The following is an 11,801-nucleotide window of genomic DNA, read 5'->3' on the forward strand; positions in this document are numbered from 1 at the left end:
GTGTGCTTACTGATGGGGAATAGAGTACACAGAGTGTGTGTGTGTGTGTGTGTGTGTGTGTGTATATATATATATATATATATATACAGCCGAGCATAGTATATGGGGCAGTCACACAATGAGACCGGACACCAAATACCTCACCACCTCCCTCCACCATTTCTCTCCTTCACCCCCATCCTCTGCTTCCTACACCTTACCCTCATCCTCCGCGTCTCCTCCTCCTCCTCACCCTCCGCGTCTCCTCTTCCTCTGCGTCTCCTCCTCCTCTTCCTCCTCACCCTCCGCGTCTCTTCCTCCTCACCCTCCGTGTCTCCTCCTCCTCTTCCTCCTCACCCTCCGTGTCTCCTCCTCCTCTTCCTCCTCACCCTCCGCGTCTCTTCCTCCTCACCCTCCGTGTCTCCTCCTCCTCTTCCTCCTCACCCTCCGTGTCTCCTCCTCCTCTTCCTCCTCACCCTCCGCTTCTCCTCCTCCTCCTCTTCCTCTTCACCCTCCGCTTCTCCTCCTCTTCCTCCTCACCCTCCGCGTCTCCTCTTCCTCCTCACCCTCAGTGTCTCCTCCTCCTCACCCTCCAAGCAGATCAGTGATGTATTTCTCCTCTTCCAGTTGTCAGGAAGCTGCAGGAGTTTGAGCTGCCGTACGTGTCTGTCACCAGCCTGCGGAGCAGAGACCACAAGATCATCCTGCGCAAGAGGTCCGCCATGATTGTGTCTACCATAGTGCAGGCCAGGCACCAATGGATGAGGGAGGGAGATCGGGGTGATGTATGACTGCGGCTCGGGGTGATGTATGATGTATGACTGCGGCTCGGGGTGATGTATGACTGCGGCTCGGGGTGATGTATGATGTATGACTGCGGCTCGGGGTGATGTATGATGTATGACTGCGGCTCGGGGTGATGTATGATGTATGACTGCGGCTCGGGATGATGTATGACGGCGGCTCGGGATGATGTATGATGTATGACTGCGGCTCGGGGTGATGTATGATGTATGACTGCGGCTCGGGATGATGTATGATGTATGACTGCGGCTCGGGATGATGTATGATGTATGACTGCGGCTCGGGATGATGTATGACTGCGGCTCGGGATGATGTATGATGTATGACTGCGGCTCGGGATGATGTATGATGTATGACTGCGGCTCGGGGTGATGTATGATGTATGACTGCGGCTCGGGGTGATGTATGATGTATGACTGCGGCTCGGGGTGATGTATGATGTATGACTGCGGCTCGGGATGATGTATGATGTATGACTGCGGCTCGGGATGATGTATGATGTATGACTGCGGCTCGGGGTGATGTATGATGTATGACTGCGGCTCGGGGTGATGTATGATGTATGACTGCGGCTCGGGGTGATGTATGATGTATGACTGCGGCTTGAGGTGATGTATGACGGCGGCTCGGGGTGATGTATGATGTATGACGGCGGCTCGGGATGATGTATGACTGCGGCTCGGGGTGATGTATGACGGCGGCTCGGGGTGATGTATGATGTATGACGGCTGCTCGGGACGATGTATGACTGCGGCTCGGGGTGATGTATGACGGCGGCTCGGGGTGATGTATGATGTATGACGGCTGCTCGGGACGATGTATGATGTATGACTGCGGCTCGGGGTGATGTATGATGTATGTCTGCGGCTCGGGATGATGTATGACGGCAGCTCGGGGTGATGTATGACGGCGGCTCGGGGTGATGTATGATGTATGACGGCTGCTCGGGACGATGTATGATGTATGACTGCGGCTCGGGGTGATGTATGATGTATGTCTGCGGCTCGGGATGATGTATGACGGCGGCTCGGGGTGATGTATGATGTATGACGGCAGCTCGGGGTGATGTATGACGGCGGCTCGGGGTGATGTATGATGTATGACGGCGGCTCGGGACGATGTATGACGGCGGCTCGGGGTGATGCTCCTCTGGGATCTGTGGTCACCTGATGCTCTTCCCTCCGCAGTTACTGGGACGCCTCGTATGATGATGATGTGATGGAGAAGCGGGTGGGGCTGAACCTCCTGTACGCTCAGGTCTGTGTCCTCACATCACATGTGGCTGGGGGAGGGGACAGATCTGGGTCACATGTCTGTGGCTGGGGGAGGGGACGGATCTGGGTCACACGTCCGTGGCTGGGGGAGGGGACAGATCTGGATCACATGTCTGTGGCTGGGGGAGGGGACGGATCTGGGTCACACGTCCGTGGCTGGGGGAGGGGACAGATCTGGGTCATATGTCTGTGGCTGGGGGAGGGGACAGATCTGGGTCACATGTCTGTGGCTGGGGGAGGGGACAGATCTGGGTCACACGTCCGTGGCTTGGGAAGGGGACGTATCTGGGTCACACGTCCGTGGCTGGGGGAGGGGGCGGATCTGGGTCACACGTCCGTGGCTGGGGGAGGGGACGGATGTGTGGGTCACACGTCCGTGGCTGGGGGAGGGGACGGATCTGGGTCACACGTCCGTGGCTGGGGGAGGGGACGGATCTGGGTCACACGTCCGTGGCTGGGGGAGGGGACAGATCTGGGTCACACGTCCGTGGCTGGGTGCGGGGGAGATGACTGATCCGGGTCACATGTCCCTGTTCTCGGTTACAGACGGTCAGTGACATTGAGCGTGGATGGGTGCAGGTCAACAAAGAACAACTGCGGCAACTGAAGTCCCTGCAGGAAAAAGTCTCCAAGAAAGAGGTGTGTGGGGGGGCGGTTATATTTGGCAGTGCTGGGGGGGGGGGGCAGCGGTTATATTTGGCGGTGGTGGGGGGCGGTTATATTTGGCAGATCTGTGGGGGGGTAGCAGTTATATTTGGCTTTGGTGGAGGGGCAGCGGTTATATTTGGCGGTGGTGGAGGGGCAGCGGTTATATTTGGCGGTGGTGGAGGGGCACTGGTTATATTTGGCGGTGGTGGAGGGGCAGCGGTTATATTTGGCCGTGGTGGTGGGGCAGCAGTTATATTTGGCCGTGGTGGTGGGGCAGCGGTTATATTTGACAGCGATTATATTTGGTGGTGGTAGTGGGGCGCTTATATTTGCCGGTCCTGGGAGGGGCGGTTATATTTGGCGGTGCTGAGGGGTTGGGGCGGTTATATTTGGCAGTGCTTGAGGGGCAGCGATTATATTTGCCGGTGCTGGTGGGGCGGTTATATTTGGCAGATCTGTGGGGGCAGCAGTTATATATTTGGCGGTGCTGGGGGTAGGTCGGCTATATTTGGCAGTGCTTGAGGGGCAGCGGTTATATTTGACTGTGCTTGAGGGGCAGCGGTTATATTTGACTGTGCTGGAGGGGCAGCGGTTATATTTGACTGTGCTGGAGGGGCAGCGGTTATATTTGACTGTGCTGGAGGGGCAGCGGTTATATTTGACTGTGCTGGAGGGGCAGCGGTTATATTTGACTGTGCTGGAGGGGCAGCGGTTATATTTGACTGTGCTTGAGGGGCAGCGGTTATATTTGACTGTGCTGGAGGGGCAGCGGTTATATTTGACTGTGCTGGAGGGGCAGCGGTTATATTTGGCGGTGCTGGAGGGGCAGCGGTTATATTTGGCGGTGCTGGGGGGGCAGCGGTTAGATTTGGCGGTGCTGGGGGGGCAGCGGTTAGATTTGGCCATGGTGGGGGCGGTCAGATTTGGCGGTGCTGGGAGGGCGGTTAGATTTGGCGGTGATGCTGACCGCCTTTGATGTCGTGCAGTTCATCCAGCTGGCGCAGACCCTGAAGTATTACGGTTACCTGAAGTTTGAGCCGTGTATTACCGACTTCCCGGAGAAGGGCTGCCAGGTGATCGTCAGCGCCGGCAACAACGAACTCAACTTCCAGGTGCGGCTGCCCAGCGAGCAGATGAAGGAGGGCAGCTTCAAGGTGACGCGGATGAGGTGCTGGCGCGTGACATCATCGGTGAGTGTGAGATCTGTGGGAAAGGGGGGGGGGACACATCCTCCTCCTCCTTCTTCTCCTCTGTAGCTCAGCAGTGAGGTCTCTCCATGTGACTTCCTCCTCCTCTGTAGATCAGCAGTGAGGTCTCTCCATGTGACTTCCTCCTCCTCCTCCTCCTCCTCTGTAGATCAGCAGTGAGGTCTCTCCATGTGACTTCCTCCTCCTCCTCCTCCTCTGTAGATCAGCAGTGAGGTCTCTCCATGTGACTTCCTCCTCCTCCTCCTCTGTAGATCAGCAGTGAGGTCTCTCCATGTGACTTCCTCCTCCTCCTCCTCCTCTGTAGATCAGCAGTGAGGTCTCCATGTGACTTCCTCCTCCTCTGTAGATCAGCAGTGAGGTCTCTCCATGTGACTTCCTCCTCCTCCTCCTCCTCCTCCTCCTCCTCCTCTGTAGATCAGCAGTGAGGTCTCTCCATGTGACTTCCTCCTCTGTAGATCAGCAGTGAGGTCTCTCCATGTGACTTCCTCCTCCTCCTCCTCCTCTGTAGATCAGCAGTGAGGTCTCTCCATGTGACTTCCTCCTCCTCCTCCTCCTCCTCTGTAGATCAGCAGTGAGGTCTCTCCATGTGACCTCCTCCTCCTCTGTAGATCAGCAGTGAGGTCTCTCCATGTGACTTCCTCCTCCTCCTCCTTTTTAGATCAGCATTGAGGTCTCTCCATGTGACCTCCTCCTCCTCTGTAGATCAGCAGTGAGGTCTCTCCATGTGACTTCCTCCTCCTCCTCCTTTTTAGATCAGCATTGAGGTCTCTCCATGTGACCTCCTCCTCCTCTGTAGATCAGCAGTGAGGTCTCTCCATGTGACTTCCTTCTCCTCCTCCTCTGTAGAACAGCAGTGAGGTCTCTCCATGTGACTTCCTCCTCCTCCTCTATAGAACAGCAGTGAGGTCTCTCCATGTGACTTCCTCCTCCTCCTCTGTAGAACAGCAGTGAGGTATCTCCATGTGACTTCCTCCTCCTCTGTAGAACAGCAGTGAGGTCTCTCCATGTGACTTCCTCCTCCTCCTCCTCCTCTGTAGATCAGCAGTGAGGTCTCTCCATGTGACATCCTCATCCTCCTCGTCTGTAGATCAGCAGTGAGGTCCCTCCATGTGACATCCTCCTCCTCCTCCTTTTTAGATCAGCATTGAGGTCTCTCCATGTGACTTCCTCCTCCGTAGATCAGCAGTGAGGTCTCTCTATGTGACATCCTCCTCCTCTGTAGTGAGTCACATGGTGCGGTCTCTGCACAGTGATTGGTGGATGTATGGAGTGTGTGCTGGCCATGTGACGTCTCACTGTCTGTACACAGGTCCCACTCAGCAATGGTACAGGGAGCCCCAACAAGTCGGAGCCCCGCCTGGAGCTGGCCTTCGAGTACCTGATGAGTAAAGATCGCCTGCAGTGGATCACCATCTCCAGCCCCCAGGTGACCGGTCCCATCCAGGTGTATACAGGGACAGGGGTCCCATCCAGGTGTATACAGGGACAGGGGTCCCATCCAGGTGTATACAGGGACAGGGGGGTCATATCCAGGTGTATACAGGGGGGGGGGTGTCCCATACAGGTGTATACGGGGACGGAGGGGGGCCCATACAGGTGTATACAGTATACGGGTGGGGGAGTCACTCCTCACACTTATCACAGAGGGCGGAGGGCTTCTACACTGGGTCTGTGGGATTGGGGATCTACAGTGATCACTTCCCCTAACTGGTGTCACTTCTGCCTCAGGCCATCATGATGAGCATCTGCCTGCAGTCCATGGTGGACGAGCTCATGGTGAAGAAATCCGGAGGCAGCATAAAAAAGGTAAGAGACAGGAGGAGCGGCCTGTGGTGTCCATGTGAGGAGGCAGCCATGCCAGAGATGTGCAATGTGTACTGCTCCAGGGAGACAGGAGGAGCGGCCTGTGGTGTCCCTGTGAGAAGGCAGCCATGCCAGAGATGTGCAATGTATACTGCTCCAGGGAGACAGGAGGAGCGGCCTGTGGTGTCCATGTGAGGAGGCAGCCATGCCAGAGATGTGCAATGTATACTGCTCCGGAGAGACTGGAGGAGCGGCCTGTGGTGTCCCTGTGGGGAGGCAGCCATGCCAGAGATGTGCAATGTGTACTGCTCCAGGGAGACAGGAGGAGCGGCCTGTGGTGTCCCTGTGAGGAGGCAGCCATGCCAGAGATGTGCAATGTGTACTGCTCCAGGGAGACAGGAGGAGCGGCCTGTGGTGTCCCTGTGAGGAGGCAGCCATGCCAGAGATGTGCAATGTATACTGCTCCAGGGAGACAGGAGGAGCGGCCTGTGGTGTCCATGTGAGGAGGCAGCCATGCCAGAGATGTGCAATGTATACTGCTCCAGGGAGACAGGAGGAGCGGCCTGTGGTGTCCATGTGAGGAGGCAGCCATGCCAGAGATGTGCAATGTGTACTGCTCCAGGGAGACAGGAGGAGCGGCCTGTGGTGTCCCTGTGAGAAGGCAGCCATGCCAGAGATGTGCAATGTATACTGCTCCAGGGAGACAGGAGGAGCGGCCTGTGGTGTCCATGTGAGGAGGCAGCCATGCCAGAGATGTGCAATGTATACTGCTCCGGAGAGACTGGAGGAGCGGCCTGTGGTGTCCCTGTGGGGAGGCAGCCATGCCAGAGATGTGCAATGTGTACTGCTCCAGGGAGACAGGAGGAGCGGCCTGTGGTGTCCCTGTGAGGAGGCAGCCATGCCAGAGATGTGCAATGTGTACTGCTCCAGGGAGACAGGAGGAGCGGCCTGTGGTGTCCCTGTGAGGAGGCAGCCATGCCAGAGATGTGCAATGTGTACTGCTCCAGGGAGACAGGAGGAGCGGCCTGTGGTGTCCATGTGAGGAGGCAGCCATGCCAGAGATGTGCAATGTGTACTGCTCCAGGGAGACAGGAGGAGCGGCCTGTGGTGTCCATGTGAGGAGGCAGCCATGCCTGAGATGTGCAATGTGTACTGCTCCAGGGAGACAGGAGGAGCGGCCTGTGGTGTCCCTGTGAGGAGGCAGCCATGCCAGAGATGTGCAATGTATACTGCTCTGGAGAGACAGGAGGAGCGGCCTGTGGTGTCCATGTGAGGAGGCAGCCATGCCAGAGATGTGCAATGTGTACTGCTCCAGGGAGACAGGAGGAGCGGCCTGTGGTGTCCATGTGAGGAGGCAGCCATGCCAGAGATGTGCAATGTGTACTGCTCCAGGGAGACAGGAGGAGCGGCCTGTGGTGTCCATGTGAGGAGGCAGCCATGCCAGAGATGTGCAATGTATACTGCTCCAGGGAGACAGGAGGAGCGGCCTGTGGTGTCCATGTGAGAAGGCAGCCATGCCAGAGATGTGCAATGTGTACTGCTCCGGAGAGACAGGAGGAGCGGCCTGTGGTGTCCCTGTGAGGAGGCAGCCATGCCAGAGATGTGCAATGTGTACTGCTCCAGGGAGACAGGAGGAGCGGCCTGTGGTGTCCCTGTGAGGAGGCAGCCATGCCAGAGATGTGCAATGTATACTGCTCCGGAGAGACTGGAGGAGCGGCCTGTGGTGTCCATGTGAGGAGGCAGCCATGCCAGAGATGTGCAATGTATACTACTCCAGGGAGACAGGAGGAGCGGCCTGTGGTGTCCATGTGAGGAGGCAGCCATGCCAGAGATGTGCAATGTGTACTGCTCCAGGGAGACAGGAGGAGCGGCCTGTGGTGTCCATGTGAGGAGGCAGCCATGCCAGAGATGTGCAATGTGTACTGCTCCAGGGAGACAGGAGGAGCGGCCTGTGGTGTCCATGTGAGGAGGCAGCCATGCCAGAGATGTGCAATGTATACTACTCCAGGGAGACAGGAGGAGCGGCCTGTGGTGTCCATGTGAGGAGGCAGCCATGCCAGAGATGTGCAATGTATACTACTCCAGGGAGACAGGAGGAGCGGCCTGTGGTGTCCCTGTGAGGAGGCAGCCATGCCAGAGATGTGCAATGTATACTGCTCCAGGGAGACAGGAGGAGCGGCCTGTGGTGTCCCTGTGAGGAGGCAGCCATGCCAGAGATGTGCAATGTATACTGCTCCAGGGAGACAGTAGGAGCGGCCTGTGGTGTCCATGTGAGAAGGCAGCCATGCCAGAGATGTGCAATGTATACTACTCCAGGGAGACAGGAGGAGCGGCCTGTGGTGTCCATGTGGGGAGGCAGCCATGCCAGAGATGTGCAATGTGTACTGCTCCAGGGAGACAGGAGGAGCGGCCTGTGGTGTCCCTGTGAGGAGGCAGCCATGCCTGAGATGTGCAATGTGTACTGCTCCAGGGAGACAGGAGGAGCGGCCTGTGGTGTCCATGTGAAGAGGCAGCCATGCCAGAGATGTGCAATGTGTACTGCTCCAGGGAGACAGGAGGAGCGGCCTGTGGTGTCCCTGTGGGGAGGCAGCCATGCCAGAGATGTGCAATGTGTACTGCTCCGGAGAGACAGGAGGAGCGGCCTGTGGTGTCCATGTGAGGAGGCAGCCATGCCAGAGATGTGCAATGTGTACTGCTCCGGAGAGACAGGAGGAGCGGCCTGTGGTGTCCATGTGAGGAGGCAGCCATGCCAGAGATGTGCAATGTATACTGCTCCAGGGAGACAGGAGGAGCGGCCTGTGGTTAGTCATTCACCCAGTCGGTGGGGGTGTCCTATGGATAGTAGTTGTGCTCTATCCTGCTGCTGGTCAGCGTAGACTGCCCTGTGGGCAGGGTTTAGGGTCTGTCCTCTGGGTGGAGTTATAGAGTGTTCTGTGGAAGGTAGGGGTGGTCTGCCCTTTGGGTGGATTTATGGAGTGGTCTATCCTGTCGGTGGGGGTGGTCTGTCCTTTGGGTGGAGTTATAGTGTGTTCTGGGAAGGTGGGGGTGGTCTGTCCTTTGGGTGGAGTTATGGAGTGGTCTATCCTGTCGGTGGGGGTGGTCTGCCCTTTGGGTGGAGTTATGGAGTGGTCTATCCTGTCGGTGGGGGTGGTCTGCCCTTTGGGTGGAGTTATGGAGTGGTCTATCCTGTCGGTGGGGGTGGTCTGCCCTTTGGGTGGAGTTATGGAGTGGTCTATCCTGTCGGTGGGGGTGGTCTGCCCTTTGGGTGGAGTTATGGAGTGGTCTATCCTGTCGGTGGGGTTATAGAGTGATGGGTGGATAGTTGATGTGGTTTTGAAGGATGGACGGCAGGAGTCTTCTGCATGTAGGTGCTTTATCCTAAACTATACATTTTGTCTGACAGATGTCGCGAAAGAGACAGTCGTGCTTGGTGCGGCGATCTGACAGTCAGCAGGCAGTGAAATCGCCGCCAGTGCTGGTGAGACCTGAGATTTGACATTTTCCTCCCAACCCGCCACCTATCTGTCTCCTGTCCTGACATCTCATCTCTCCCTCTCTATCTGCAGGATTCTCCAGATGGAAGCCGAGAGCCCATCGTCAAGTTGTCAGTAAGTGTTCATGGTGAACGTCCTGAGAAGGCTCCTTATAGTGCCATGTGCAGCTCCGGGCAGTGGTCACTCACACTCACCCTATGTAGGGGGGCGGCATGGAGACCCCTCACTGCTGCTGTGTAGAAGTGGTACAGTCGGTCATCTGTTGTCCTTCTCTTGATGGCCGCCATGTTTGTAGTTCTGCTTATTGACCCCATGTATGTCATGTCTTCCCGCAGAGTAAGCTCAGCTCTGTCAGTCTCCGTGGAATCAGCAACTCCAGCTCCAACAATGATGTCAGTGCGGAGGACTTCCACGGAAACTACGCCTTTGAGGGCATTGGGGATGAGGACTTGTGAAGCTTGGTCTCTCCATCCAGGAGTTGCCTTTTTGGGACTTTTGCCTCCATTGTGATTGTCAGCGAGGCTGAGGCTTCATCTCAGACAAGGGTCGATAGAGATATGCTCTCCACCAGCAGATACGGGGGAGGTGCTCTCCTGCGCTGGGGCCCCCGCTACCAACACTAATACTCATATGTAGCGCTCAGCTTGCACTTATAATTCAGAGATTTGCACAGAGTGGGGACCAAACCCCAATATTTTTAATGAATTTAGCCCTCTACCCGCCAGCTCCCACTGCTGCTCAGTGAATGAATGTCGGATTAGCAATATTCCTTATATAACACCAGGACCATAAGGGTTAACATGTATAGCTATATGCACACACATATTGTATGTAATCGCACTTCACGCTCATGGTGCCAAATTCTGACCAAATGAACTTTAGGAGCCGAAAATCAGTAGAAAGTGGATCTGCTGAGGCGCTCAAGTGCCAATCCCATGACGTGTATAAGCTTTTCTATGCCAGCAACAGACGGAAGGGAGGCTGCTGCAGGAGGCGTGGCTTGTATGACCGCTCCGGCCACGGCAATGGATCATATGTATAGAATGTGAGGGTCGTATATGCTGCGTCACGTGTGTCGGTGAATGTGTTGTCTGCCTCCCGTGCTTAGGATTAGCCGATCGTGTATATACAGAACCGTGATTGGTGAGGAGGAGACGTCCGTCACATGATCAGCCGCTTGTACTTTGCTGTTTACACATCGAGCCGATCGATTATCTTCCAAGAATAAATGAGCTGTTTACATTAAATGGCGTCCGGGCTTCTGTGCGTCTCTGTATGGTGTCCCCCGTGTGGATCAGTCCGCTGTGGATGTCCTTCTCCATATGGGGAGAGATCTGGTGAAGCCGAATAGCTAAAGCCAGACTCCCGTGCCTCACTTATTTGTAGCTCAGATTTACATCCGGAAATGTCGTCTTTTCACGGCGTCCTCATGACAGCGCCACACATGGAGGACGTCACCTTTGACCCTATAAGGAACAGGAAACACAAATCCCCGTGACAAGATCAACAAACACGGAAGTTACCTGTGATCCTGTGTGGTAATGGGTCCTGGGACAGGGTGGAGGAGCGGCCTGCGGGTCCTTCCTTCTGCTGCCTCCGATCCCTGCTCCCCCTGCGGCACCCTCGGAGTTAATGCGGGGGGGCATTAAGACGCCGCTGGCCCTTCAATAGCTGTTCCCCCGCCGCCTTCTGCTGTGGTGGGAGCTTTTGCACATGCGCACAGGCTCTGACTGGAGTGCGGACATATACTGTGACGTCACGTGCCGGCTCCCGCCTACACAGGAAGTGGCCTATAGCGGCACCAAATTTGAAATCTGCAGCTCTCCTATATAACACTGGTGAGCTCCTAAAGATAAAGACAAAAGATGTGTAGGATCATGGATGCAATGCCAGTTTGCCCAGTATCTACAATAGAATGCTATGCAAGATCTGTTTGGCAAAGCTTAAAAGAGGTTTTCCAGGATTTTTATGTTTTTTCAAAAATCATCTAGCATTATTGCCTAAGTCAAGACAAACCTCCCCATATACATTTTTCTTCTCTATCAGCTTCTCTTGAGATGAAAAAGCTCTTTTTATATCTTGTATTGTTTGTTTACAAGCTGCTCTGTCTGTTTACATATGCAGCACACCCAGTGGCCAGAGTCGGAATTGCAGTGTATAACAAGGGAATCAAATACCACATGTGCTGCAGCCTCAGGCCAGGTTCACACTATGTAAAAACAACGTCCGTATTTCATAACAATGGCCGTAGTTGTTATGAAATGCGAGCGTTGTTTTTACATAGTGTGAACCTGGCCTAGGCATAGAATTAGATCTATTTTTTTTGGACTATTTTACTCCTGCTTCCACAGCTTCTGCCTATGGTGCAATGGTAAGTGTCAGGATTACTGAAGGGTTCGGGTCTGGTGACAGAGTTTGATTTTATTTTTTTTCCCCCCGTCTTAGGGCCCGTTAACACAGATTAAGAAACGCGGAATTGTCCGCCGCAGAATGCCGCCAGCCTCCGTGTCCTAATGACGCTCTATGGGAGCTGCACGCCGCTCCTCTCCCCGCGCTGTAGAATGAATATGTTCATTCTTCAGCGCCAAGAA

At 55.4% G+C, this 11,801-nt stretch overlaps 1 protein-coding gene across 1 annotated transcript in view; it reads left to right on the forward strand.

Moving 5' to 3' along the window:
* Nucleotides 1–10,457, forward strand: part of SNX17 (sorting nexin 17) — a 37,304-nt gene extending 26,847 nt beyond the window's left edge. Inside the window, exons 8-16 of the mRNA XM_069973300.1 lie at nucleotides 607–694; nucleotides 1,971–2,040; nucleotides 2,604–2,696; nucleotides 3,692–3,895; nucleotides 5,223–5,339; nucleotides 5,642–5,719; nucleotides 9,120–9,194; nucleotides 9,283–9,324; nucleotides 9,546–10,457. Coding sequence (XP_069829401.1) covers nucleotides 607–694; nucleotides 1,971–2,040; nucleotides 2,604–2,696; nucleotides 3,692–3,895; nucleotides 5,223–5,339; nucleotides 5,642–5,719; nucleotides 9,120–9,194; nucleotides 9,283–9,324; nucleotides 9,546–9,665 — 887 coding nt within the window. The 3' untranslated portion in view covers nucleotides 9,666–10,457. The remainder of the gene's footprint in view (nucleotides 1–606; nucleotides 695–1,970; nucleotides 2,041–2,603; nucleotides 2,697–3,691; nucleotides 3,896–5,222; nucleotides 5,340–5,641; nucleotides 5,720–9,119; nucleotides 9,195–9,282; nucleotides 9,325–9,545) is intronic.
* The last annotated feature ends 1,344 nt before the right edge of the window (nucleotides 10,458–11,801 follow it).

Source organism: Dendropsophus ebraccatus, chromosome 6, assembly GCF_027789765.1.
Source record: "Dendropsophus ebraccatus isolate aDenEbr1 chromosome 6, aDenEbr1.pat, whole genome shotgun sequence".
Classification (NCBI taxonomy): Eukaryota; Metazoa; Chordata; class Amphibia; order Anura; family Hylidae; genus Dendropsophus; species Dendropsophus ebraccatus.